This window comes from Lithobates pipiens, unplaced genomic scaffold (genome assembly GCF_037356315.1).
Source record: "Lithobates pipiens isolate NorthernLeopardFrog02 unplaced genomic scaffold, aLitPip1_a1.2 Scaffold_10, whole genome shotgun sequence".
NCBI classification, from domain to species: Eukaryota; Metazoa; Chordata; class Amphibia; order Anura; family Ranidae; genus Lithobates; species Lithobates pipiens.
The window spans coordinates 16,673,074-16,697,583 of NW_027507686.1; the positions used below are offsets into that span (position 1 = coordinate 16,673,074).

Here is a 24,510-nt window from a genome sequence, read left to right on the forward strand (position 1 = left end):
TCGGCATACCCCACGATCCGCTGCCTCGGCCTTAGGGAAGGCAGCGGCTTCGGCCTAGCTCTGGAGCGGCGGCCATCTTGGTACACCCGGTGGCCATTTACAATGTGATCGCTCCGTCAAATGACGGAGCGATCACTTGTAAACAAACCGGCGTCACGTCATGTCAAAATTATCTCAAGAAACGGTTCTTCAGATTTATTCAAAAAAAGTTTTTTTGCCTTTTGTTCTAAAATGCTTGTGAACAAAAATACAAGCCACAGCAGGAACAGACAGGAGCTAACGCGTTTCACACTTAAATGTAGTGCTTAGTGCTATGACTAAGCACTACATTGAAGTGTGAAATGCATTAGCTCCTGTCTGTTCCTGCTGTGGCTTGTACTTCCTGTTTTTGATTGCTATATGCATTGCCGGCACCTGGGCTTCCAAGCTGGGTGAGGTTTTCCACTGTCGCTTGACCTACCTGGAGCGGTGATGTCTCTCTCTCTTCAGATTTATTGCCGATTTTTTTCATTTGACTTATTTATTTTTTAATTACACTGCTTGTCTGCAGCAAACAATGATGGAATTGAACCTTACACTTGTGAGTATTGGGGAACCAATCTGCCCTAAGAAATGGGATTAGAGCTCAGAATGGCCCCTGGTTTTATATGTTATACAGAAGGTAAACTTGCCTGATACTTAGAGGGAGAAGAGCCTCTGGTATAATCTCTGGAATGCTGTTCCTGACTATTTGTCCTGCCCATTTCTGAAACCAAAAATGATCAGAGTGTCAGGATTGTCTCTATTATACAAAATGCAGCGGAGAAACATTTTATGAACATAAATGCAGGTATCACAATTAGGGCTGTGGAAATTAAAGATTGATTCCTTGATTAATCGATTCATTTTTTTGATCGATCAAAATTCTTTTGATCGGTACTCACCTCTCCGCCGGCTTCCGGGTCTTCAGGGAGTTCTGGTGACATCACGGACATCAACGTCACTGGACTCCTCCTCCCTTCCCCAAGTGCCTCCGTCTAATGAAGGGAAGGGGGGAGGAGTCCGGTGACATCGAAATTCTGATTGAATGTAACGCGTACGGGAGAGGAGCTACGCATGACGTCACCCGCTGCTGCCCTATGGAACTAACACGATTGTCGGCTTTACATGCTGTGTTTTTATCATCTTTATGTGAGTAGATTGTGTTCTAACACAAAAATTAAATCTTATAGCACTTAGATCTTTTCGTTCTACCTATGACCTTATGTCTTGCTGAGATCTAAGGAGACGTGAGAGAAGTTTATGGTCCGTGTTATCCCTTTTGATACCCGCTTGCATGACCACCGCACCAGGGGTCCATGCCATGAGGCGAGAGTGATTAGTTAGACCGGAGGTGGAGGGATTGTCACACTACTGTGGACAAAAAAAAAAAATGACTTACGTCAGTGCTACAATTTGAATTTAAAACGTATTTGTGTTAACTGTGAAGTCAAGTCACGGATTGTGGAAACTAACTAGTGTATACCCCATTTACCACTGACTAATGCAGAGTTGCAATGGCAGAAGATCAGCTAAAAGTAGTTGGATCTGTATGTGCATTATAATTAATTGAAATTAGTTGATTAAAAAAAAAAAAAACGATTAATTGAAAATGAAAATTTTAATCAGTAACATTCCTGATCACAATGTATTATTTTAAATAATAAGCAAATTGCATTTACACTTAGCTGCTCCAAATGCACTTGAACATATGCAATACAACACACTGCATTAAGACTTCTTTTAGCCCTTGTACACTCGGAGATTCCGACAACCAAATCCGTTGGATTTTGTCCGTCGGATCTTGTCCGAAACTGTTGCATACACACGGTCGGACAAAGTTGTCGGAAAATCCGATCTTTCAGAACGTGATGACGTAATTTCGTTACGATGGGACTACGTTCAGGCTAGTAGCCAATAGCTTTGATGTAGGAATTTGATCTGAGCATGCGTGGCACTTTGCCCGATCGGGATTCTCTACACATGATCGGAGTATGTCCTATCGGAGCAGTTTGTGGGAAAATATTTCCAGCAAGTAGGAAAATTTGGTCCGATGGATATTCCGACGGAAACAGTCCGATGCATACCACACACAGTCGGAATATCCGACAAAACGGTCCGATAGGACACATTCCAATGGAATCTCCGACCATGTGTACAAGGGCTTACACCGGGCTGCCCCGGGCGTCAGCGGTAAAGCAGCGCTATTTTTAGTGCCGCTTTACCACCGTTTTAGCGGCGCTATTCGTCCAATAGCGGGGCGGTTTCAACCCCCTGCTAGCGGCCGAAAAGGGGTTAAATCCGCCCGCAAAACAATACAATTGACATTTGCCAATCAAATTACAGATATCCTCCTGACGAAGCAGCATTAGACCGCAAAACTAGTTGAGATGTCATTTGTGATCAACTATCCCACTGTGATCTTTCCCGTTTGGGGATCATTATCTTGGTGATACACATGGATTATTACCATGCTTTTAATCTGTACCCGATTGTAATCTGTACCTGATTAATCGTTATGTGTTATTAATTTTGTCGCTCTTATGTACAATTTTTACATATCTGCCTACATACTTGAATTGACTTTAGTTTATATTGTACCGTGATAGTCCAATTGCCCCCGTTCTCTAAGGAGGATTGGTTGGGGACCATGCTCCCGACCTCTTTATTTCTAAGTTTCTGGATTATGGTCGAATTTTCTACATATTTTTGTTACCATTACTGCTATAGAGGCGACTTCTATCTTTCTGCATTAGCAAAGTAAATACTGATTCTGCTTAATACAGTTTCAAGATCTTACCAGTCATATTGCTCAATCCGAAATCCAGGTGAGCTTTAGCCCCTCCTCTATCCCCATAGAGATGGCTGCGTGACGGGCTGTGCATAGAGCTGAAATGACAAAAGCAATTTATTTTTATTGATATCTCTTACACAGTCTACTCACATCATCCATAACCATATATAAATTTGTATAACCCTTCACGTCGTTGCACAACACAATATGGCTGTACTGAGCCCCTCCCATGTCTACAACATGCTAAAAGCTGCCAGTTAAGCTGCTGTGACATCACTATCACGTCCGTGTATGGATCCTTTAATACTCAAGTCCACTATTCACTTACTACACAGGTAAATCCAAATAAACATTACAAACCAATATAGGAATGTTAAACGCTGAACTCTTTGATAAGTAAATATTGTCTACATTCAGTCATTATGTGTATTCTCGGATCTCGTGAGCTTTGTGTATTTCTTCCAGATCTGTGCATTAATCCAGTGTGTGACTTCCTGTAATAAAGACCACTCACTGCTGCTCTCTCTCCTTATGCAGGGTGACTGGTCTTGTCTCCGCCCCCTCCTGTAGATTTCTGCAGGTAGGCTGTGGTGGGTGGGGCATGCTGGGCCCCTCCCACAGCTCTGCTCAGGCTATGTACAGCACAGCGATGATGTCACTGTTACTTTACCAAGGTAATGTCTGGTATTAGAAAGTTGTTTGGCGCAAACTGGATTTATATTCTTTAAGTTAAATAAGAGCAAATTTAAATGAAAGTTCCCATGCCACGGTGACAGCTTTATATGAGTCACATGCTTCTCAATACTTGCAAGTACCCAGTATTTTCTTCTCTTACAGCAGCTGAATGGAGTGGTGGGGAAGTGAAGGAGAGGCAAGCATGCGCTGCAGGGGAGGAGGACATTAAAGCGGAGTAACCCCCCCCCTCCCTCCAAAAATTAAAAATCAGCAGTTACAAATACCGTAGCTGCTGACTTTTAATATTAGGATACTTACCTGTCCTGGAATCCTGAGATGTCCGCACACCAGCCAATGTTTCCATCGGCTGTCGGGTGCTGCCGCCACCATTGTCAATAAGGGAACCCAGCATTGAAGTCTTGTGGCTTTGCGGCCAGGTCCCTACTGAGCATGCACGAACTGGCCCGGCAGCAGGGGGAAGGATAGAAGGAGGAGGAGGGGGGCGAAACTTCTGACATACCTCGCTGCAGTGAGGTCCGACCAAAGTGGGGACAGGGTTCCAGAGGGGGGCGGGAGATCAGATAAGCGGAAGTTCCACTTTTGGGTGAAACGCCATTTTAAAGCGGACCTGTTGCTTTACCTACATGGGTAAAGCACAAGTTTTACATTGTTAGAATAGCCCAGCCTTACCTTTTAGGGACGGGTGTGTGTCCTATGATTTGCTAGCATTCTCTCCCTGTTAGTGCAGAATTGTCACTTAACTGTAGGAGTCACAGAAAATCTGACCTGTCAGCCTCCTGAGTTCAGTTTTAAATAAGCTTTTGGGCATTATACTTCCCTTATTTTACATATATTAATAAAAGAACGTAGGTTCATTATTTTTTTTCCTGCTATAATATTTTTTTTTTTTTTATATAATATAAATGCATCGATCACCTTTTTACATTCCCGTATGTATGTGCTCAAAATATAATATATACCAATGGTGCACATTGGTATATATTATATTTTGAGCACATACATATATTTATATATTTTTTTTATATTATATTATATTGTGCTATGATGCAATCAAAAATTTTAAATAAAAGGATAAAAAAATAAAAATACACACACACACATATATATATATAAAATGTATGTATGTGTGTGTGTGTGTGTGTATCTATCTCTCTCCCTCATATATATATTTATATTTATTCTTTTATTCTTTATTTAAAATTTTTGATTGCACCATAGCAGCTCCCAAAGCATAAGTTGATATTTTGTTTCCTGCTAGTTGTATCTAAAATCCCTAGAGAAAGAAGGATGAAATAATTCTAATATTTTTATAGACTAATAAGGCTACTTTCACACTGGGGACGCAGTAGAGCTAAAGCGCCGCTCGTTTTAGCGCTGTTTAAGCTGCGTTTTTCCCGCCGCTAGCAGGGCGCTTTTAACCCCCTCTAGCGGCCGAAGTAGGGGTAAAACCGCCCATGTTGCGGTGCTTCAGAAGCGCTGCCCATTCATTTCAATGGACGTTTTGGGAGCGCCTTAGATTTACCAAAACCATATAATATGAGGTCGGACACTAAACACTTTCAAATTGTAGGCAAGCCCTTGCATTACATATAGTTGAAGGTAAATCTAAAGGAAATTGAACAAGAAAATTGTATAATGTGTACACAGCTTTAGACTGCTTTTCATGCTGCTCTGTTGCAAAAACGTGGTAAAAACACATATACATTTTTACTGCATTCGAGTGCATTTTTTTTTTTTGCCTGACGATGTAAAACAGGACATGTGACTCAAAAAAACGCACAACCGTGGGTGCATTTTTGATGCGTTTTCAATGCATTTCAATAGAGAGGTATGGTTTTAAATACGCACCCAACATGCACCAAGAACGCATCATGCAGGACTTTTAAAAACACAACAGACTGCTGTAAGAGAGGATGTTATGGTCGTGCAATTTTTCTTCTGCTTATTGTAACGCAAAAACAGAAGAAAACTGATCAGTGTGAAAGCAGCCAGAGAGATCCACCAATCTCAGCACACCCTAAACAGGAATAGACAAGTGTTAACAGCCCTGCAGGCATCTCTACACTGCAAACAGGTGGCAAGCTGTAGCTCCATTCACATGCATGACAATAGTATTTTATGTCTTTCCCCAAACAAAAAGGGGCATTTTACTGACTGTAAGCACTCACCTCCCGGACTCGGACGTCTCCTGAGATTTTAGCTGGAAGTTATACGTTGCATTTTTCCTCTCGCTCTCCCTCACCGGTCTCTCATCTGAAAACAGTGACATTGCTGGAGTTAGATCTGGGAGGTGTGAAATGCTGTACTGACCCCCCCCCTCCCCTCCTAGTTTCTGCTGATCTGCTGCATGGCCGGTGCAGAGAGGAGTAATGGGCCTGGCTGACAGTTGGATGAACTGAACTTCATGCATAAGCCAAACAAACTCCTGAGGAAGCCATAGCAACATCCCAGGCAGTACACAACACAAACCTGGGCAGGGACCTCCCTTATTATACTCACTCTGTGGGTAAGATTGCTTTGGGTTAACCATTGAACTACCCTGTATGACAAATACCTACCGACTTTTACAGAGAAAATAAAAAATGAAAAAGCCAGAGCCCTCCAGGGATGTTGGGAAAACTAGGGCTGGCCATAGGAAGATCAATTTATTTTTTTTGATCATCAGGCGGGCTGAACGGTAAAAAAAAAAAAAAAAAAAAAAAAAGACAGATTTCCCCATTCACACATGCGAGGTGGATAGAGGAATCCTTCATGAGGTACGAATACACTGTCAGGATACACTGATCAGCAGCTGCTGCCTATTGGCTGCAAGCCGCTGATCTACAAAAGTTTTTCACATTAGATCATTAGCCCACGTTCACATCGGGACCTTTTGACATGCAATTTTTTTTTAATCGCTTTTTTTTTTTTATTAAAGTGACACTAAAAGTACAGTTTTTTATTTTATTTTTTAAATAAGAAACATGTCATACTTACCTCCACTGTGCAGTTCATTTTGTTCCACCTGTTCTGGGGTCCCGCGGCGGCTCTGGCGGCTCCTCCCCGCAATAGATAACCCCCTTTGGGAAGCTCTCTCCCAAGGGGGGTTACCTTGCGGGCGTGCTCCCGTGTCATACACTCGGTGCTCATAGCCGCCAGGTATGACTCAGCTCCGCCCCCCCGGCGCCCGCATCATTGGATTTGATTGACAGCAGCGGGAGCCAATGGCTGCGCTACTATCAATCTATCCAATGAAGAGCCGAGAAGCCGTGGAGAGAGCGATGCGGGATCTCAACATACAACATAGAAATACACATTGTACAATATATCTATATAAATCTTTTCATTAACGTACACCACACTAACCCCCCCCCCACCCTGAGAAAACACACTGGATCCTTCATCATGTCCTCTTCAAAAGAGAGAAAGAAAAAAAATACACCCACTTACCTACCCATAACCAAAACAAAATTTTTGAAAAACATTATTCAAAGAATAATTAAGAAGGGGGCTTTACAGCGCCCTATTACATGTGTCAAACAACCATCAATACAAAAATAACAACAACAAAAGTAATAAAAAAGAAAGATGGATGAAAAATAAAAATAAAAAAAAGTGTATAATTTCGAATTACTATTTTCGTGTCCTATTATGCTTAGTGTTTTAATTCAATATAATCTCACGCTACTATTTTATATTTTAAAGCTCTTGACATGCGATTTGACATGTCAAATCGCCAGCTATTGCCGGCAACAGCACCATCCGAATCGCTGCGACGCTGCACCAATTCCCAAATTGGTGCAGCGTCGCAGCGATTCGGATGGTGCTGTTGCCGGCAATAGCTGCCGATCTGACGTGTCAAATCGCATGTCAAGAGCTTTAAAAAATAAAATAGTAGCGTGAGATTATATTGAATTAAAACACTAAGCATAATAGGACACGAAAATAGTAATTCGAAATTATACACTTTTTTTTTTGCATCCATCTTTCTTTTTTATTACTTTTTTTGTTGTTGTTATTTGTTATCCTGCTGTCCTCTGTCCCTCCTTCCTTGGCTATGTCCCCGCTGCAGCTTGAGATTGTGTAGCCCAGCTGTTGACATCTACTGAGCATGCTCCAGTTTCAGTTCCCTTCTGAGCTATTCATTTGCTCCTTTTTTCTTATCTGTGCAGCCCATGTAACTATAAAGTCACACATGTGAGCGTATACACACAGTGATAAATTACATTCCTCCTCTCTCCCTCCTCCTCCCAGTCCTTACATTGTTAAACACTATGGTTATAAGATGGTGATTGATGGAGGCTTCACCTCCCTGTTAGTCCCAGCACATACATATATCAGAGACACAGGCTGAAGGGGTGTGGCACAATTGCCTGCCTGCGATTGGCAGAACCTCCTCCAGATCTCTTTACAGTGTAAACAAAGTGAAAGCTATTTGTCAGTCAATTTAAACTGCACCTAAACCATGAGATTGCAAAAAAATAATAAACATTTGCCTTGAAATATAGATTTGTATGAAGCTTTAAAACACCTTGTTGGTAGTAATTATTTACACTGATTCTCTATCCTGAAAGCTTTTTTTTTTTATGTCATGTGACCGGCGCAACACCAATCAGCGATGTGCAGACAGAGATTCATACATCAGCAGAGTACTAGAAACTCCTCCCTCAGACCTTCCCCCGAGGACAGGAAAGACCTGGGAAACGTCATTAGACCCCTGAACAGCAATGATTAACCCCTTCCCGCTGCCATGGTCACATGATCGAAAAGCTCCCGATCGCAAGTATGCCCCAGGAGCTTTCCAGTACCCATCGGTGCCGGGAGCACGCAGGGTGCACAGAAAAGTAATTACATAGGCCGGAAAAAAAAAGGGGCCTCTCAACGTTAAAGCCCGCCCACCGAGAGGCCACATATATGTGCCACGTCCGCAGGAAAAGGTTAAATAAAAGTACTCACATGATATTTTATATTAACAGCTTCAGCCCCGCAAGATTTTACCCCCTTGCTGACCAGAGCACATTTTGCGTTTCAGCACTGCGTCACTTTAACTGACAATTCCGCGGTCGTGCGACGTTGCACCCAAACAAAATTGACAACCTTTTTTTCCCACAAATAGAACTTTCTTTTGGTGGTTTTTGATCATCTTTGTGGTTTTTATTTTTGCAGTATAAACAAAAAAAGACCGAAAATGTTGAAAAAAAAAAAAACACATTATTTTTTACTTTTTGCTATAATAAATATCCCCCAAAAATATATAAAAAAAACTATTTTTTTCCTCAGTTTAGGCCGATATATATTCTTCTACATATTTTTGGTATAAAAAAAATAAATCGCAATAAGCGTATATTGATTGGTTTATGACATTTTTATTAATTATTTTTACTAGTAATGGCGGCGATCTGCGATTTTTATTGGGACTGCGACATTTTGGCAGACACATCGGACACTTTTGACACATTTTTGGGACCATTGTCATTTATACAGCAATCAGTGCGATAAAAATGCACTGATTACTGTAAAAATGTCACTGGCAGGGAAGAAGTTAACACTAGGGGGCGATGAAGGGGTTAATGTGTTCCCTAGTAAGTGTTCTAACTGAAGGGGGGAGGGGACTATGTAGGGGAGATGACAGATCACTGTTCATACTCGGTATGAAGACGATCAGTTTCTTCTCCCCTCAGAGAACTGGGATGTGTGTGTTTACACACACATCCTGGCAGGGCCGTCTTTGATATAGATTGGACCCCGGGCAAAACATTTCTTGGGCCCTCCCTTCCCCCATGAAGTTTTGCTCTCCACCTGCTCTGAGACATACAATAAATAGCAGCTAGACTCAAAATCAGTGTATCAATCAATACAGTGTATCATTATCGCTCACTGACTGGTTGCTAGAGGTTACAGTACACATTACGGCTCACTGATTAGTTACTAGAGGTTACAGCACATAATTTCTGCTTGTTGATTTGTTGCTAGAGATTACTGTGGATATGACCTCAGGGGGCTTGATATACATATCAAGGCCTCCATTTACATATGAATGCCACTGCTATTTACATACGGATGCCGGTAATTTACATGTAAACACAGGGTCTGTAGGTGAGTCACCTGTACACAACAATAAGGCAGAACTGGGCAGCATTAGTAGCAGCACTTCACACTGCGATATCGGGACACAGCACAGGACTAAAACCTCAAGGGAATTTAAACCAGGATAGTTGGCAAATATGAGGCATCTGCTTTGGGCCCCACAACAATGACAGGGCCCAGGGCAGCTGCCCCTTTTGCCCTACCTGCATCCTGGTGTGTCAGCGGCGATCGTGGGAGCCTGGCGGTGATCGTGACCACCAGGCACTTTCATTGGCTCCGGGGAGAGCAGCGCACCCCTAGTGGCCACAAGGCGAAGCGCCGTAACATAACGTTGTTTCGCCCAGCCATTTTTTCACCATCTGTGCCCTATTGTGGAAATTTCCCTTCACTTCCTGTCCCATAGCCAAACAGGTAGTGAGAGAAAATCCCTGTAAATTAGGGGAATTCCTTGGGGACCTAAAAGTCACCAGAACTAGTGTCCCCATTGGAAGATTTCCCCTCTATTACTTTTCTGGGGACAACCCAAAATTTGGGTAAATTTCTTTTACTTTCAATGATAATGGTAAACAGGACAAATAGAGAGGGGGGGAAGCTCCCCGGCGGGGACACAGACAACAATAAAAACTGACAGGGGCTCTAATCCCTCTCCTCTCAGTCCAAAAGGAATAAAAAAGTTTTGCCTTTAGTTATACTTTCAGTCAATTGGTGCCTAATGCACGGCAAACATTATTTGTTAGCTTTAATAAAAAGCGGTCTTCCAGGGTTGCTAGGGACTCTGGTAATGTAATCCTCTGAAATTAATTCCTTTGTGATTCTCTTACATGGAAGTCAACAATCTCAGCTCAGTTCCTCCATCAGTCAGTTTATCATTATTTTAAGGCTAGGTTCACACCGGAGCGATGCGGGAACGCCGCGAATCCGCGGCGTTTTCCCGCATCGCATGCCTCCCGCCGCCAGTTCACACTGCCCTATGCGGACTGCTGGGAGTGTCAGTGAAATGTTAATGACACCCCCAGATCAGTCCACATATCGCAGTGCGATCTGCAAACTCTGACAGGAATCGGATCGCATGGTGTGAACACCCATGCGATCCGATTCTGCTGCGGACCAAAAAAAGGGTCCCGTGCGAGTTTGCGGCGGGTGCGATGCGAATTCATCCATACTATCTGTATGGCTGAACTCGCATCGCACAGAGATCGGATGTGATTTGCACTGCAGTGCGGTGCGAATCACATCCGGGTCTCCCAGCCGCAGCGGTGTGAACCCAGCCTAAAGGAAAGCATTTCCAAAAATAAAAACTGAAGGGCGCAAATATTAGCAAAAACCCCAAATCTGATCTGTGGGGCAGGATTAGATCGAACGCGTATACAGTTGTGTTTTTTTTTTTTTTAAAGGGCACCTGTTACCACAGATTTATGACAGCAGCTAATACAGTAAATTTGAAAAAAAAAAATGAAATCTGAGGGCCCAGCTAAATGACCCAATCAGTGTCTTTGAATTTATTTATTTTTTTGTACGATTATCATGTATAAAGATTATATATAAAAAAAATAATAATAATCCAATCAGGCAGGCTCCCGCACACAACATAGTTGCTGACAGATCTTAAAGTGGTGTTCCACCCCCAAAAAAATAAAAAATGAAAAAAAGAATCAAGAATGTGCCTAAAAAAAAATAAAAAAAATTTGGAATTATTTTTTTTTACTCACCTCTAAATGACTGTTGCTATGGGGTCCCTCGTAGTCTGCCTCCTTCAGTGCCTGGGCTCCCGACGTCACTTCCCCTCGGAACAGGAAGGGCTCGGCTCTGCCCCCTCCCTCTTGTCAATCCTCTGGGTCACTTGACAGGTCCCAGATGATTGCGTGGCCAATCACGGCATGCGGTGCCTCTTGCGCATGCGCAGTGGGTGCCTGGCTGTGAAGGCACAGCTGGGCACCCACAGTTACCGATTATTAAAAGTCAACAACTGCAGTATTTGTAGCTGCTGACTTAAAATTTTTTTTTTTTTAATGGGAACCCACTTTAAAGCGGAGGTCCACCCAAAAAAAAATAAAAAATTACATAAAAATGCTCCTAAAAATATGAAAAAATAAATTGAAAAAAATATATTTTTTTTACTTACCAGAAATGGCTGTTGCTAGGCAGATCGTCCTAATCTGCCACTTCCTACACTGCGGTGATCTTCAGTCTTCTCCGCCTCACGCTGTCTTCTGGGGAATGGGGCGCGCTGTATTCTGGGAACTGTGTGTCCCAGAACACAGCCGGCCATTCACAAAAGAGCTGCGCGACTCGCGCATGCGCAGTAGGAAACAGGTAGTGAAGCTGCAAGGCTCCACTCCCTTAGTTCGAATGGTGGCGCCGGGACCCAATCCGCTGGACAGATTGGCCTCGGCGGCGGACATCGTGCGCACCCTGGACAGGTAAGTGTGCTTATTAAAACTCAGAAGCTACAGTGTTTGTAGCTGCTGACTTTAAAAAAAAAAAAATTTCAGCTGGGACACCGCTTTAAGGAAATTGTACAAGAGGATTGTAGTGTGTAATTGTTACTAAACCCAAGAGCCTGCATTCACTATATCTGGTCTCCCACAGTACATAGAACATGGAAATGCAATTATTTAGTAAATACAGTATCTCACCAAAGTAAGTACACCCCTCACATTTTTGTAAATCTTTTCTTCTATCTTTTCATGTGACAACACTGAAGAAATGACACTTGTCTACAATGTAAAGTAGTGAGTGTACAGCTTGTATAACAGTGTAAATTTCCTGTCCCCTCAAAATAACTCAACACACAGCCATTAATGTCTAAACTGCTGACAACAAAAGACAGTACACCCCTAAGTGAAAATGTTAAAATTGGGCCCAAAGTGTCAATATTTTGTGTGGCCACCATTATTTTCCAGCACTGCCTTAACCCTCTTGGGCATGGAGGTCACCAGAGCTTCCCAGGTTGTCCTCTGCCCCTCCTCCATGATGACATCATGGAACCAGTGGATGTTGGAGACCTTGCGCTTCTCCACCTTCCATTTGAGGATGCCCCACAGATGCTCAATAGGGTTTAGGTCTGGAGACATGCTTGGCCAGTCCATCACCTTTACCCTCAACTTCTTTAGCAAGGCAGTGGTCCTCTTGGAGGTGTGTTTGGGGTCGTTATCATGTTGGAATACTGACCTGCGGCCCAGTCTCTGAAGGGAGGGGATCATGCTCTGCTTCAGTGTCACATACATGTTGGCATTCATGGTTCCCTCAATGATCTGTAGCTCCCCAGTGCCGGCAGCACTCATGCAGCCCCAGATCATGACACTCCCACCACCATGCTTGACTGTAGGCAAGACACACTTGTCTTTGTCCTCCTCACCTGGTTGCCCCCACACACGCTTCACACCATCTGAACCAAATAAGTTTATCTTGGTCTCATCAGACCACAGGACATAGTTCCAGTAATCCATGTCCTTAGTCTGCTTGTCTTCAGAAAACTGTTTGCGGACTTTCTTGTGTATCATCTTTAGAAGAGGCTTCCTTCTGGGACGACAGCCTTGCAAACCAATTTGATGCAGTGTGCGGCGTATGGTCTGATCACTGATAGGCTGACCCCCCACCCCTTCAACCTCTGCAGCAATGCTGGCAGCACTCATATGTCTATTTCCCAAAGACAACCTCTGGATATGACGCTGAGCACGTGCACTCAACTCCTTTGGTCGACCATGGCGAGGCCTGTTCCGAGGGGAACCTGTCCTGTTACACTGCTGTATGGTCTTGGCCACAGTGCTGCAGCTCAGTTTCAGGGTCTTGGCAATCTTCTTATAGCCTAGGCCATCTTTATGTAGAGCAACAATTTTCTGCACGTGCCAATGCTTTGCATCCATGGCAGGAATTATAACTCGCCGCTTCCTGCAAGCGGTAGTGCATGAGGCCGCTCTGCAAGTGTCCCACAACCACGTACAATGCACATAGTTGTGTCATGCTAGTGCAGGGTGTTAAAGCAGGTGGTGAAAAGGCGATACAATGCCTCCTCACTGCCTGGCAAATACTCTCTGAAGAGCGATCCGAACAAGGACCACTCTTGAGAGACCCAAGCACATGTGAACGAGTCCTTAGTGTAGGGTGACCAGACATCCCCAGACTGAGGACACTGTCCCCAGACCAAGACTGTCCCCGGATTGGATTGGAACAGGGGCCAGGGCAATTTTAAAGATAGTCAGTGCAGAATAAAAAATAAATTAAAAAAATCTGAAATTCACACCCCCGCTTCGCCATTCCTAGCTTAGAGTGTTTTTTTTTTCCATTATCTGTGCCTCTTTCTGATGATCATATGCTGGTCGGAGCGGAGGGCCTATTTCTTTCCAGTTTCGGGCGCATGCCCATTCCGCTCCCACTCGCATGTTCTTCTGCCTTGGCTCAAGTCCCGGCCAGCTGGCTTCAACACAGGTGTGCTTTCGGGGGGGGGGGGGGGGGGGGGGTGTCTGAATAGGCTACATTGCACTGTGTCTGTCTCTCTGGCATAATGGATGGTATCATAACTCGCAGGCAGCCGGCACTCTACCATGGCTCTGGCTGGCTCTGTCACAAGGTGTCACATAACATGGCTGATGGGTGCTTATTTTGTTAACTTATTGGTCATAAGTTACAAAATCAGCACCCAGAGCCATGGTAGAGTGCCCGCTGCCTGGGTGTTATCATAATGCTGGTGATCTTAACCATTTTACAGAACGCCCCATAGCAGATTTACTGCTACAGGGCGGTTGTGCTGCGCAGCATCATGTATACGGTACATACACGTGATCCTGCATTTCTGGGTATCGGAGCCAATCAGTGAGTCCATCGGACTCGGTGTCCGCCGGTACCTGCCAATCGTTCTGTACACAGGCAGAACGGTGGTCTGCCTATGTAAACAAGGCAGATCGCCGTTCTGTCAATATGGAGGGATTCCCCCCCATCATCACTGACTGCGTTGCTGGGGGAAATCAACCCATGATAGAAGGAAAGAAAACTGCATAATGTATGGCCATCCTTATGCTTTTTTTTTTCCACTTTAAACCTCTCCAAACACTTACCCAGCACAGCCTGGTACCTACCTAGTGTTTCCAATGTCCCCGCGATGTGAATGACAAAAAGACGGTAATCAGCGTTCTGCCTGGTCACTGGATTCAGACGCAGATCCAGAGTTTTCAGCTGTGCCAAACTTTTGAGATGCTTTACCTCCTCAAGAGACGTAATGTCGTTATAATATAAGTTCAGGTAACCAAGAGAGTGCAAGTACTCAATTCCCTGTGAAAGCAATACGAAAAATTACTTTTATTACACGCAAACTATTCACATACACAGCAGAGGAAAGCAATACAGGACAGTCATCAAGTGCTTGGATATATACTGTATATGGCCAATGGTTTGTTCACACCTGACTGTCACACCTACACTAGATTGCCAAAAGTATTGGGACACCTGCCTTTACACACATGAACTTTAATGGCATCCCAGTCTTAGTCCATAGGGTTCAATATTGAGTTGGCCCATCCTTTGCAGCTATAACAGCTTCAACTCTTCTAAGAAGGCCATCCATAAGGTTTAGGAGTGTGTCTATAGGAATCTTTGACCATTCTTCCAGAAGCGCATTTGTGAGGTCAGGCACTGATGTTGGACGTGAAGGCCTGGCTCGCAGTCTCCACACTGATTCATACCAAAAGCGTCCTATCAGTTTGAGGTCAGGACTCTGTGCAGGCCAGTCAAGTTCCTCCACCTCAAACTCTCTCATCCATGTCTCAACACAGGGCCAATCAGCATTGTCCAGACAGAGGGTCAGGGGCCATGCAGCCTCATAAGACAATCAGGGGAGAATGAAAACTCCTCCTACAAGCTTTAAAGAGGAAGTAAAGCCTTTATAAAAAATAAAAATAGACCCTGCAAGGCAAAGGCATAATGAATAACTTACTTGAGATGGAAGCCCCCAAAGCGACCCTTGTTGTCCTCCTCTGTCGCCGCCATGATACCCAGAGTGACTTCCGGGTATCGCGGCTCCAGCGCTGTGACTGGCCTGGAGCCGCGTTGGCGTCACGGGGGCATGCGCGGGGGAGCCGCCACTAACGGCATGATTGCCATTAGCAGCGGCATGCTTAGTGCACCTGCTCGGTGCTGTCTATGGCGCATGCGCCGTAGACAGCGATGCCTGTCATTTGCAAATATCTCCTAAACCATGTAGGTATGCCATATGCCATCCCTTGTGCCCAACAAATGCCACCACTGTTCCCCCCCGTCCCTTGACGGCTCCTGTGTCCTCCATGCTGCCCCCCATGCATCTCTTCTTGTTCTGTTAGGCTTCCAATAGGGGCACATGTGCCTTCAACCAATCAGGTGATGGGTATTAGACCCACACTGCCTGATTGGCGGAGAAGCGGTTCAGTGTTAGAAAAGCAAATATTAATTTGCTTTTCTAACACATCTGGGTGGACTGCAAGCGCAATGCTCTGCGCTCCAAGTCTATCTTTTTTGAAGCCTATTAGAGGCTACGGCTCTAATTAGTTGCTTCAAAAAAAAAAAAAAACACCCCCGCCCCTGGAATTCACCCCCCGCACCTCCACTGACTGCCTGCTTTAACCCTTTGAACCCTGCACTGGCACGTGTTGGCAGGGCACCTGCAGAGTGGCCCAATTCACTTGAATGGGTCACAGTCGGCTGGCACTACACCTGCCAAAAGCAACAGGGGGTACAAACCCCACCACACCTACAAAGCAAAGCATTCTGGCATGCGTACCCCCCCCCCCCCCAGCCACTGCAGCTAAAGGGGGAGAAGTAAAAAACGCTTTTGTGGGATCGAGCCCTGAAACTTTTGCTGAACAATTCCGGGGTGTTGTCAATAAGTGAACTTACCTGCAAACTGATTATTATGTTTCTAGACAAGTCCAGGGAACGGAGACTTTTGAAGTTTTTAAATGCATCCCCCAGGCTGACAATCTTCTCTCGGTACGTCCCTTGTAGTGCCAGAGACTCCACTGTGCCTGGAAAGATGGTAATGAAGATAATTTAACTTGAGCAATGGACTTCGGTTGTTACAAAATTACAAGTCCTGGCTGGCAGAGCATGATGTGGGTTGTAGTTGTTGGATAGGCTAAAAGATTGCAATGTAGTCCTTGGCTTCATTATTATTACAGTTTTAGGCCAAGCTTTACATATTGTCAGAGGTGTTGTGGACACTGATGCAAAAAGTTGACCTTGGGGCCCCCCCTCCCACGACAAGAGTTGGGAGGTCTGCTACTTACACAAGGATGCTCTGTGCCTCATTGGCTGTGTCTCTTCTCTAACCTACCGCTGGCCGCACATGCGCACAAGATGGAGGAGGGGGGGGGGGTACAGAAAAAAATGGGAAGGTCGGCAATTGTGCTCACATAGATATAATGCCACATCTGGTAATTGTGAACCAAAAGAATGGGTACCCCTAAGTGGGCTTTTAAGGCATTAATATCTAAACAAAAAAAAGTTTAGAGAAGTGTTTGAATGTTACAAAATATTTATATATACAAAACATTACATTTAAAAACATGGTCACTTAGGACCAAAGATTAATTAGAATGTATACATGTGATCCGTAACCCGACGCGTTTCAGTTAAAGTCTTTCCTTAGGGGTGTTTTTCAAGAGATCACAAATGTTCATCTATAATATTGTTAGAAATGTACAATATCAATAAACAACATAACTCCATAAAATACATGTATCATTTTTGTATAATGGATGTACTTATATGTGCCGAAATGGTGTCACAGATGAAATATTCCATAATAAAGAACAAAGAAAGATTTGCGTTTCATAATACGATTTTTATCGCCCCACCGAGGTACAAGCCTCTAAGTATGGACACACATTGGGAAGTCAAGAATGGCCGGGCCTCCCCTCCCCCCAAAGAAGGAATCCCCCAGGACAGGGCAGATTTTGATATTCCGTATATATGCCCTCTTAATAAAAGGACATATATACGTAATATCATACATATATTATTTATCCTTATCTTTTGCGTTTAGGCTGACCTCCCCCTGCTGCCCTGTCCTGGGGGATTCCTTCCTTTGGGGGGAGGGGAGGCCCGCCATTCTTGAATTCCCGATGTGTGTCCATACTTAAAGGCTTGTACCTCGGTGGGGCGATAAAAATCGTTTTATGAAACACACATTTTTCTTCTTTTTTTTATTATGGAATGTTTCATCTGTGGCACCATTTCAGCACATGTTAAAGGGGTTGTAAAGGTAAACATTTTTTCACCTTAATGCATTCTATGCATTAAGGTGAAAAAACATCTGACAGTGACAGCGGGTCCCCCAGCCCCCCGTTTTACTTACCTGACCCCTTGAAAGTCCCGCACTCGTCTCCGACATCCTCTTCGCAGCTCAGCCTGGCCGTTGATTGGCTAGAGTGGATGGATTGAAAGCAGCACAGCCATTGGCTCGCGCTGCTGTCAATCACATCCAATGATGCAGTGTGCCGGGGGGCGGGGCCGAGTGATACAGTGAGCGGCTATAGCCGCCGGCTGTATCACGGGAGCTCGCCCACAAGCGCTTCTCATCATGGGAGGGAGCTTGTATGAACGTGAGGCCGCGTACACACGGGCGGATTGTCTGGCCAACTAAGTTCGTCAGACAATCCGACAGACAGTCCGTTCAAAATTTGCATGAACGGACTTGACCACACACGATGAGCAGACAGTCCGCTGAAAGCGTGCGCGATGACGTGTACAGCACGTACGACGGGACTAGAAAAACGACGTCCTATACACTGCAATGCAACCTTCGGCCGTGTAAATCCTTTCTGATCATGCGCCATACTTAGTCCGTCCAACTTGCCTACACACGAGCGGACTGTCCGCTGAAACCAAGTTTGGACGGACAAAACCAAGTTTGAAAGGACTGTCTTACGGAAATTCCGTAAGACTTTGTTCGTCAGTTTGTCCGCTGAAAAAGTCCGCTGAAGCCCACACACGAGCGGATTGTCCGCTGAAACACGGTTCAGCGGACTAAGTTGGACAGACAATCCGCCCGTGTGTACGCGGCCTGAGAAGTACTTGCGTGGGGGAGGCCGAGACAGCCGCAGAGGGACCCCAGAAGACCAGGTGTGGGGCCACTCTGTGCAAAACAAGCTGCACAGTGGAGGTAAGTATAACATGTTTGTTATTTAAAAAATAAAAAATCCCTTTACAATCCCTTTAAGTGCATCCATTATACAAAAATGACACTTTTTACGGATTTACATGTAGTTTATGGAATTATCAGCTGTGAGTAAACAATACTGTTAGTGCAAAACGCGTCAGTTCCCCTGTCTGCTGTGGCATGTATTTTAGATTTTTGATGTGATTTTTTTGAATAGAAAGGCAATTTCTTCAGAGTGCGGCCGTCCAGACCTACTTCCTAATTATTACATGTATTTTATGGAATTCTGTTTATTTGATATTGTATATTTATAGTAATATTATAGATGAACATTTGTGATCTCTTGAAGAACACCCCTGAGGAAAGCATTTAACTGAAACGCGTCGGGTGACGGATCACATTTGATTGTGCGCTGTCACAGTGGTGTTTTTCCAGAACTGTATACATTCCAATTAATCTTCGGTCTGAAGTGACCATGTTTTTAAATGTAATGTTTTGTATAATAAATATTTTGTAACATTCAAACACTTCTCAAAACTTTTTTTGTTTAGATATTCATGCCTTAAAAGTCCACTTAGGGGTACCCCTTCTTTTGGTTCACAAGATGGGGGGAGGGGGCAGGTAGGCCATACTCTGAGCTGCCCCCCCCAGGAAAGAGGAAACTCAGAGGGCCTGTCCTGGGCCCTGCCCGGGGTGGACTGGCCCTCTTATTTCTAGATTCACACACCCGCCGCTTTCACCCGGAGTGTGGCCTGCCTGCCCCCCATCTTGTGTGCAGGGCAGAGAGTGTGCCGCTGGAGGAAAGGGCTTGCCCTGTCACCCTGTGAAAGTGAAACTGGAAACTCAGAGGGCCTGGGATAGGCCCGGGTGGGCCCCTGTCTCAGCTGGCACGAGTTTACTGAATAACCTGCGAAGCAGCGAGTCCTTTCCTCCAGCGACACAGCGTGAAACCTAACATGACAGGGAGGGCCCTGAAGCCCGGGCGACTTCTCACTGCAACCCGTGCGACCCCCTCAAACTCCGCCCATTCATACTTTACATTCCCATTAGTCTCTGCCCTCAAGAAGCTAACAATCGAAGGCCCCCATCTGACAGGCTACAGTCACATATTAGGGCCAATTCCCCTACCAGCTTGTCTTTGTAGTGTGGGAGGAAACCCACGTAAGCACAGTGAGAACATGCAAACTCCATGCATACAGTGTCCTGGCCAGGATCCGGACCGGGACCCCAGTGCTGCAAAAGTGCTGACCACTAATCTACTGTGCTGCCTCTATGGAAGGTTGCCATGGTGATTATTATCATAGCAGCCCTCTATGAATGGTTGCCGTGGTGATTATTATCATAGCAGCACTCTATGAATGGTTGCCATGGTGACTATTATTATAGCAGCCCTCTATGGAAGGTTGCTATTGTGATTATTATCATAGCAGCCCTCTATGAATGGTTGTCATGGCGATTATTATTATAGGAGTCCTCTATGGAAGGTTGCCATGGTGATTATTATCATAGCAGCCCTCTATGAATGGTTGCCATGGTGATTATTCTCATAGCAGCCCTCTATGAATGGTTGCCATGGTGATTATTATTATACCAGCTCTCTATGAATGGTTGCCATGGTGATTATTATTATAACAGCCCTCTATGAATGGTTGCCATGGTGATTATTATTATAATAGCCCTCTATGAATGGTTGCCACAGTGATTATTATCATAGCAGCCCTCTATGGAAGGTTGTCATGGTGATTATTATCATAACAGCCCTCTATGGAAGGTTGCCATGGTGATTATCATAACAGCCCTCTATAAAATGTTGCCATGGTGATTATCATAACAGCCCTCTATAAAAGGTTGCCATGGTGAACATTATTAAAGCAGCCCTCTATGTCTGGATGGATGGTTGCCATGGTGATTATTATAGCAGCCCTGTGTGAATGGTTGCTATGGGTTACAGCATGTCATTCTCCGTCCTGTATTAGTATGGTTACTCAGGGTGCTCCTGGCATTACCTGCCCCCACCGGCGGCAGCCCGGCTCTCTCGTACACCCAGCTCTCCTTCAAACGAACCCGCCTCACCGCCATTCCATTGAATGGGTGCAGCTTCATCAACACTCCCCATAGCAACGGCGGGAAACAAGGAGAGAGGAGGGAAAGGTTCCTAGGAGAGCGGGACACTTCACTTTGGATACACAGTAGCTGGGGGCGGGGCTTTCTCTTAGCCAGCAACCAATAGAGGCAACGACAACTGAACTGGCCTGAGAGATGCTGTTGCCATGGAGAAGGGGCGGGACAATGAGTTGAAGCGGGGACAAGAGAGTTCGGCGCCTCACGGAGAGGTGACAGGGAGAGCTGGGCGGGGCTCCAGTTCTAGAGGTTGGTGGGCGGGGTTTGTCAGCTAAAGTGAAGGGGACGGGGACAGAAAAATGAGGCGCAGATGAGGCGATGTCTGCCTAGTCCATACGTTACGTGTCCTCTCATCACCGGCCCACTCTGCCTCCCCACTACCCATAGAGAGCCAGCGCTGAGAATATGGGCGGCAGCCTCCTAATAGGCTAGCAAGGCTGAAGAGACACGACAGCAGTGTCGGACTCCACCTAGGTGTGCTGTGTGGTTGGTGGCTGAGTAGTGAGGTGATGACTGATCATTTCCCAACACAGTCGGCCAAGAACACATCCTCATCATACCCCAACCTCACTTACCCCCCCCCCCATTACCCCTCTCCCCCCTCACTTACCCCTCCCCCTCCCTTACCCCTCTGCCTCCTCACTTACCCCTCCCCCACTTACCCCTCTCCCTCCTCACTTACCCCTCTCCCCCCCACTTACCCCTCTGCCTCCTCACTTACCCCTCCCCCACTTACCCCTCTCCCTCCTCACTTAAAACCCTCCCCCCCACTTACCCCTCTCCCTCCTCACTTAAAACCCTCCCCCCACTTACCCCTCTCCCTCCTCACTTTACAGCCTCTCCCACCTCACTTACCTCCTCCCCCCCACTTAAGCCTCTCCCCCTCACCTTCCCTCTCCTCCCCCCACTTAAGCCCTCCCCCCCCCTGACCCCTCTCCCTCCTCACTTACCTCCTCTAAAAACCCCCCCCACTTACTCCTCTCCCTCCTCACTTACCCCTCTCCCTCCTCACTTAAACCCCCCCACTTACCTCCTCCCTCCTTCACTTGAAAACCCCCTCCACTTACCCCTCTCCCTCCTCACCTAAAACCCTCCCCCCCACTTACCCCTCTCCATCCTCACTAAAACCCTCCCCCCACTTACCCCTCTCCCTCCTCACTTACCGCCTCCCACCACTTACCCTCTCCCAACTCACTTACCTCTCTCCCCCCCACTTAAGCCTCTCCCACTCACTTACCCTCTCCCCCCCACTTAACCTCTCCCCCTCACTTACCCCTCTCCCCCCCACTTAAGCCTCTCCCCCTCACTTACCCCTCTCCCTCCCCACTTAAAACCTCTCCCCCTCACTTACCCCTCTCCCTCCTCACTTAACCCCTCCCCCCACTTACTCCTCTCCCCTCTCTTACTTCTTCCTCCCCCCTCATTAAACCCCCTCCACTTACCCCTCTCCCTCCTCAACTTAAAACCCTCCCACCACTTACCCCTCTCCCCTCCTCACTTACCTCTCTCCCCCCACTTACCCATCTCCCAACTCACTTACCTCTCTCCCCCCACCCTACCCCTCTCCCAACTCACTTACCTCTCTCCCCCCCACTAAGCCTCTCCCCCTCACTTACCCCTCTCCCCTCCTCACTTAAAACCCCCCCCCACTTACTCCTCTCCCTCCTCACTTACCCCTCTCCCTCCTCACTTAAACCCCCCCCACTTACCCCTCTCCCAACTCACTTACCCCTCTCCCCCCCACTACCCCTTCCTCCTCACTTAAACCCCCCCACTTACCCCTCTCCTCCTCACTTACCCCTCTCCCTCCTCACTTAAACCCCCCCACTTACCCCTCTCCCTCCTCACTTAAAACCCTCCCCCCCACTTACCCCTCTCCCACACCCCAACCTAACCCTCTCCCTCACTTACCCCTCTCCCACCCCCTACTTACCCCTCTCCCTCCTCACTTACCACTCTCCCCCTCACCCCTCTCCCACCCCCCACATACCCCTCCCCCCCAATTACCCCTCTCCCCTCCTCACCCCTCCCCCCACTTACCCCTCTCCCCCTTACTTACTCCTCTCCCCCCCACTTACCCCTCTCCCTCACTTTCACACCCCTATCTGTCAAATCCCCTTCCTCTCTCTCTCACCCCCCCCCCCTCTTTCACCACCCCCTCACTTACCTCCCTCTCGAATCCCTCCTTTCTCTCACCTACCCTCACCCCCTCTCTCTCTATGTCCACCCTCTCTCTCTCTCCCCCCCTCTCTCTTTCCCCGCTCTCCCCCTCTCTCTCTCTCCCCCTCTCTCTCTTTCTCTCTCCCCCTCTCTCTCTTTCCCGCTCTCCCCCCTCTCTCTCTCTCTCTCTCTCCCCCTCTCTCTCTTTCTCTCTCCCCCTCTCTCTCTTTCCCCGCTCTCCCCTCTCTCTCTCTCTCTCTCTCTCCCCCTCTCTCTCTTTCTCTCTCCCCCTCTCTCTCTTTCCCGCTCTCCCTCCTCCTTTCCTCCCCTCTCTCTCTCCCTCTCTCTCTCCCCCCCGCTCTCTCTCGTGTGACCATAGCAAATTCATTTTCGAGGTGGGGGGGTTGGATTGCGCCCCACGAGTGGGAGGGTCGGTGGTCACAGTGGCTGCATATGATGGGCACAGTGGCTGCGTTTGATGGGCACAATGGCCGCATGTAATGGGCACAGTGAGGCTGCAGTTGTTTGCGCCACCCCCAAAGATTTTGAGCAACAGCCGCCACTGTCCAGTTGATTTAAGTGCCAGCGGGGTCACCCTTTACGTTTTACTGAGAACAAATAGATGGACTTATTCTCCAGTCTCGCGTTTTCCATCGTGTTATTTAGAAAAATAAAAGCTTTAAATAATTTGTAGCTTTTTAATTGCCTCGCTACTTCTGTTTCAGGTTTTCTTTTAGCCTTGCTTCAATCCGTTCTGCCGCCTGTTCAGTCCCTTTTGTTTATGCACTTTATGGTTTGTGTGTCTTGGGAATGAGCGATCCAACAAACGATTCTTTATTATTCCTACTGAACATGGGAATTGGATTTTGGGCAAACGCCACGAACCGCACATCTAACCCAACGTAACCCAACGCTGCCAATGGCCTTGCTGCTGTTGCCGAGCTTCTCAAACCTCGACTCCGGCCTCACTAACAAGGTATGGTTTTTCTTTTTTTTTTCTTTTCTTTATCATTTCACAAAGTGTAGGGCTACACCACTGATTGAATCTCTTTACTATTAAGAAATGTATTGGTTTATGGGCTCCTCGCTTTGTAACGCACTGAAATCAATGGAAGCTTTACAAGTGTCTTTTTTTTTTTTTAACTGGATATGATGCAGTCACAGGTCCTCTTTACCCTCTTCTAAACGCTGCAGAGAGTGACACCACATAATGACGTCGCTTTGCACTCTCCCTCTCAAGCAAGGTTCCTGTCCCTGACCATTCCTGACCAAAGTGACCCGGGTCTCCTTATTTAACCACTTCAGATTTGGCTGCTGAATGACCGGACCATTTTTTGCGTTTTGGCACTGCGCCGCTTTAACTGACAATTGCGCGGTCGTGCGACGCTCCGGGCCGTCTTTAATATGGATTGGACCCTGGGCAAAACTTTTCTTGGGGCCCACCCCCCCATGCAGTTTTGCTCTCCACCTGCTCTGAGACATACAATATATAGCAGCTAGACTCAAAATCAGTTTACTGAATCAGATC

At 46.2% G+C, this 24,510-nt stretch overlaps 1 protein-coding gene across 3 annotated transcripts in view; it reads right to left on the reverse strand.

The window, feature by feature from the left end:
* The window catches only part of LRRC36 (leucine rich repeat containing 36), a 40,107-nt gene extending 19,252 nt beyond the window's left edge, over positions 1-20,855 (reverse strand). For all 3 annotated transcript variants that reach the window (XM_077451793.1, XM_077451784.1, XM_077451776.1), the window contains exons 1-6: positions 20,708-20,855; positions 16,439-16,566; positions 14,650-14,842; positions 5,677-5,761; positions 2,819-2,907; positions 672-745 (exon numbers count right to left, since the gene is read on the reverse strand). In XM_077451793.1, the coding sequence (XP_077307919.1) occupies positions 672-745; positions 2,819-2,907; positions 5,677-5,761; positions 14,650-14,842; positions 16,439-16,566; positions 20,708-20,804 (666 nt within the window). In that variant the 5' untranslated portion in view covers positions 20,805-20,855. The remainder of the gene's footprint in view (positions 1-671; positions 746-2,818; positions 2,908-5,676; positions 5,762-14,649; positions 14,843-16,438; positions 16,567-20,707) is intronic.
* Between the last annotated feature and the right edge of the window lie 3,655 nt (positions 20,856-24,510).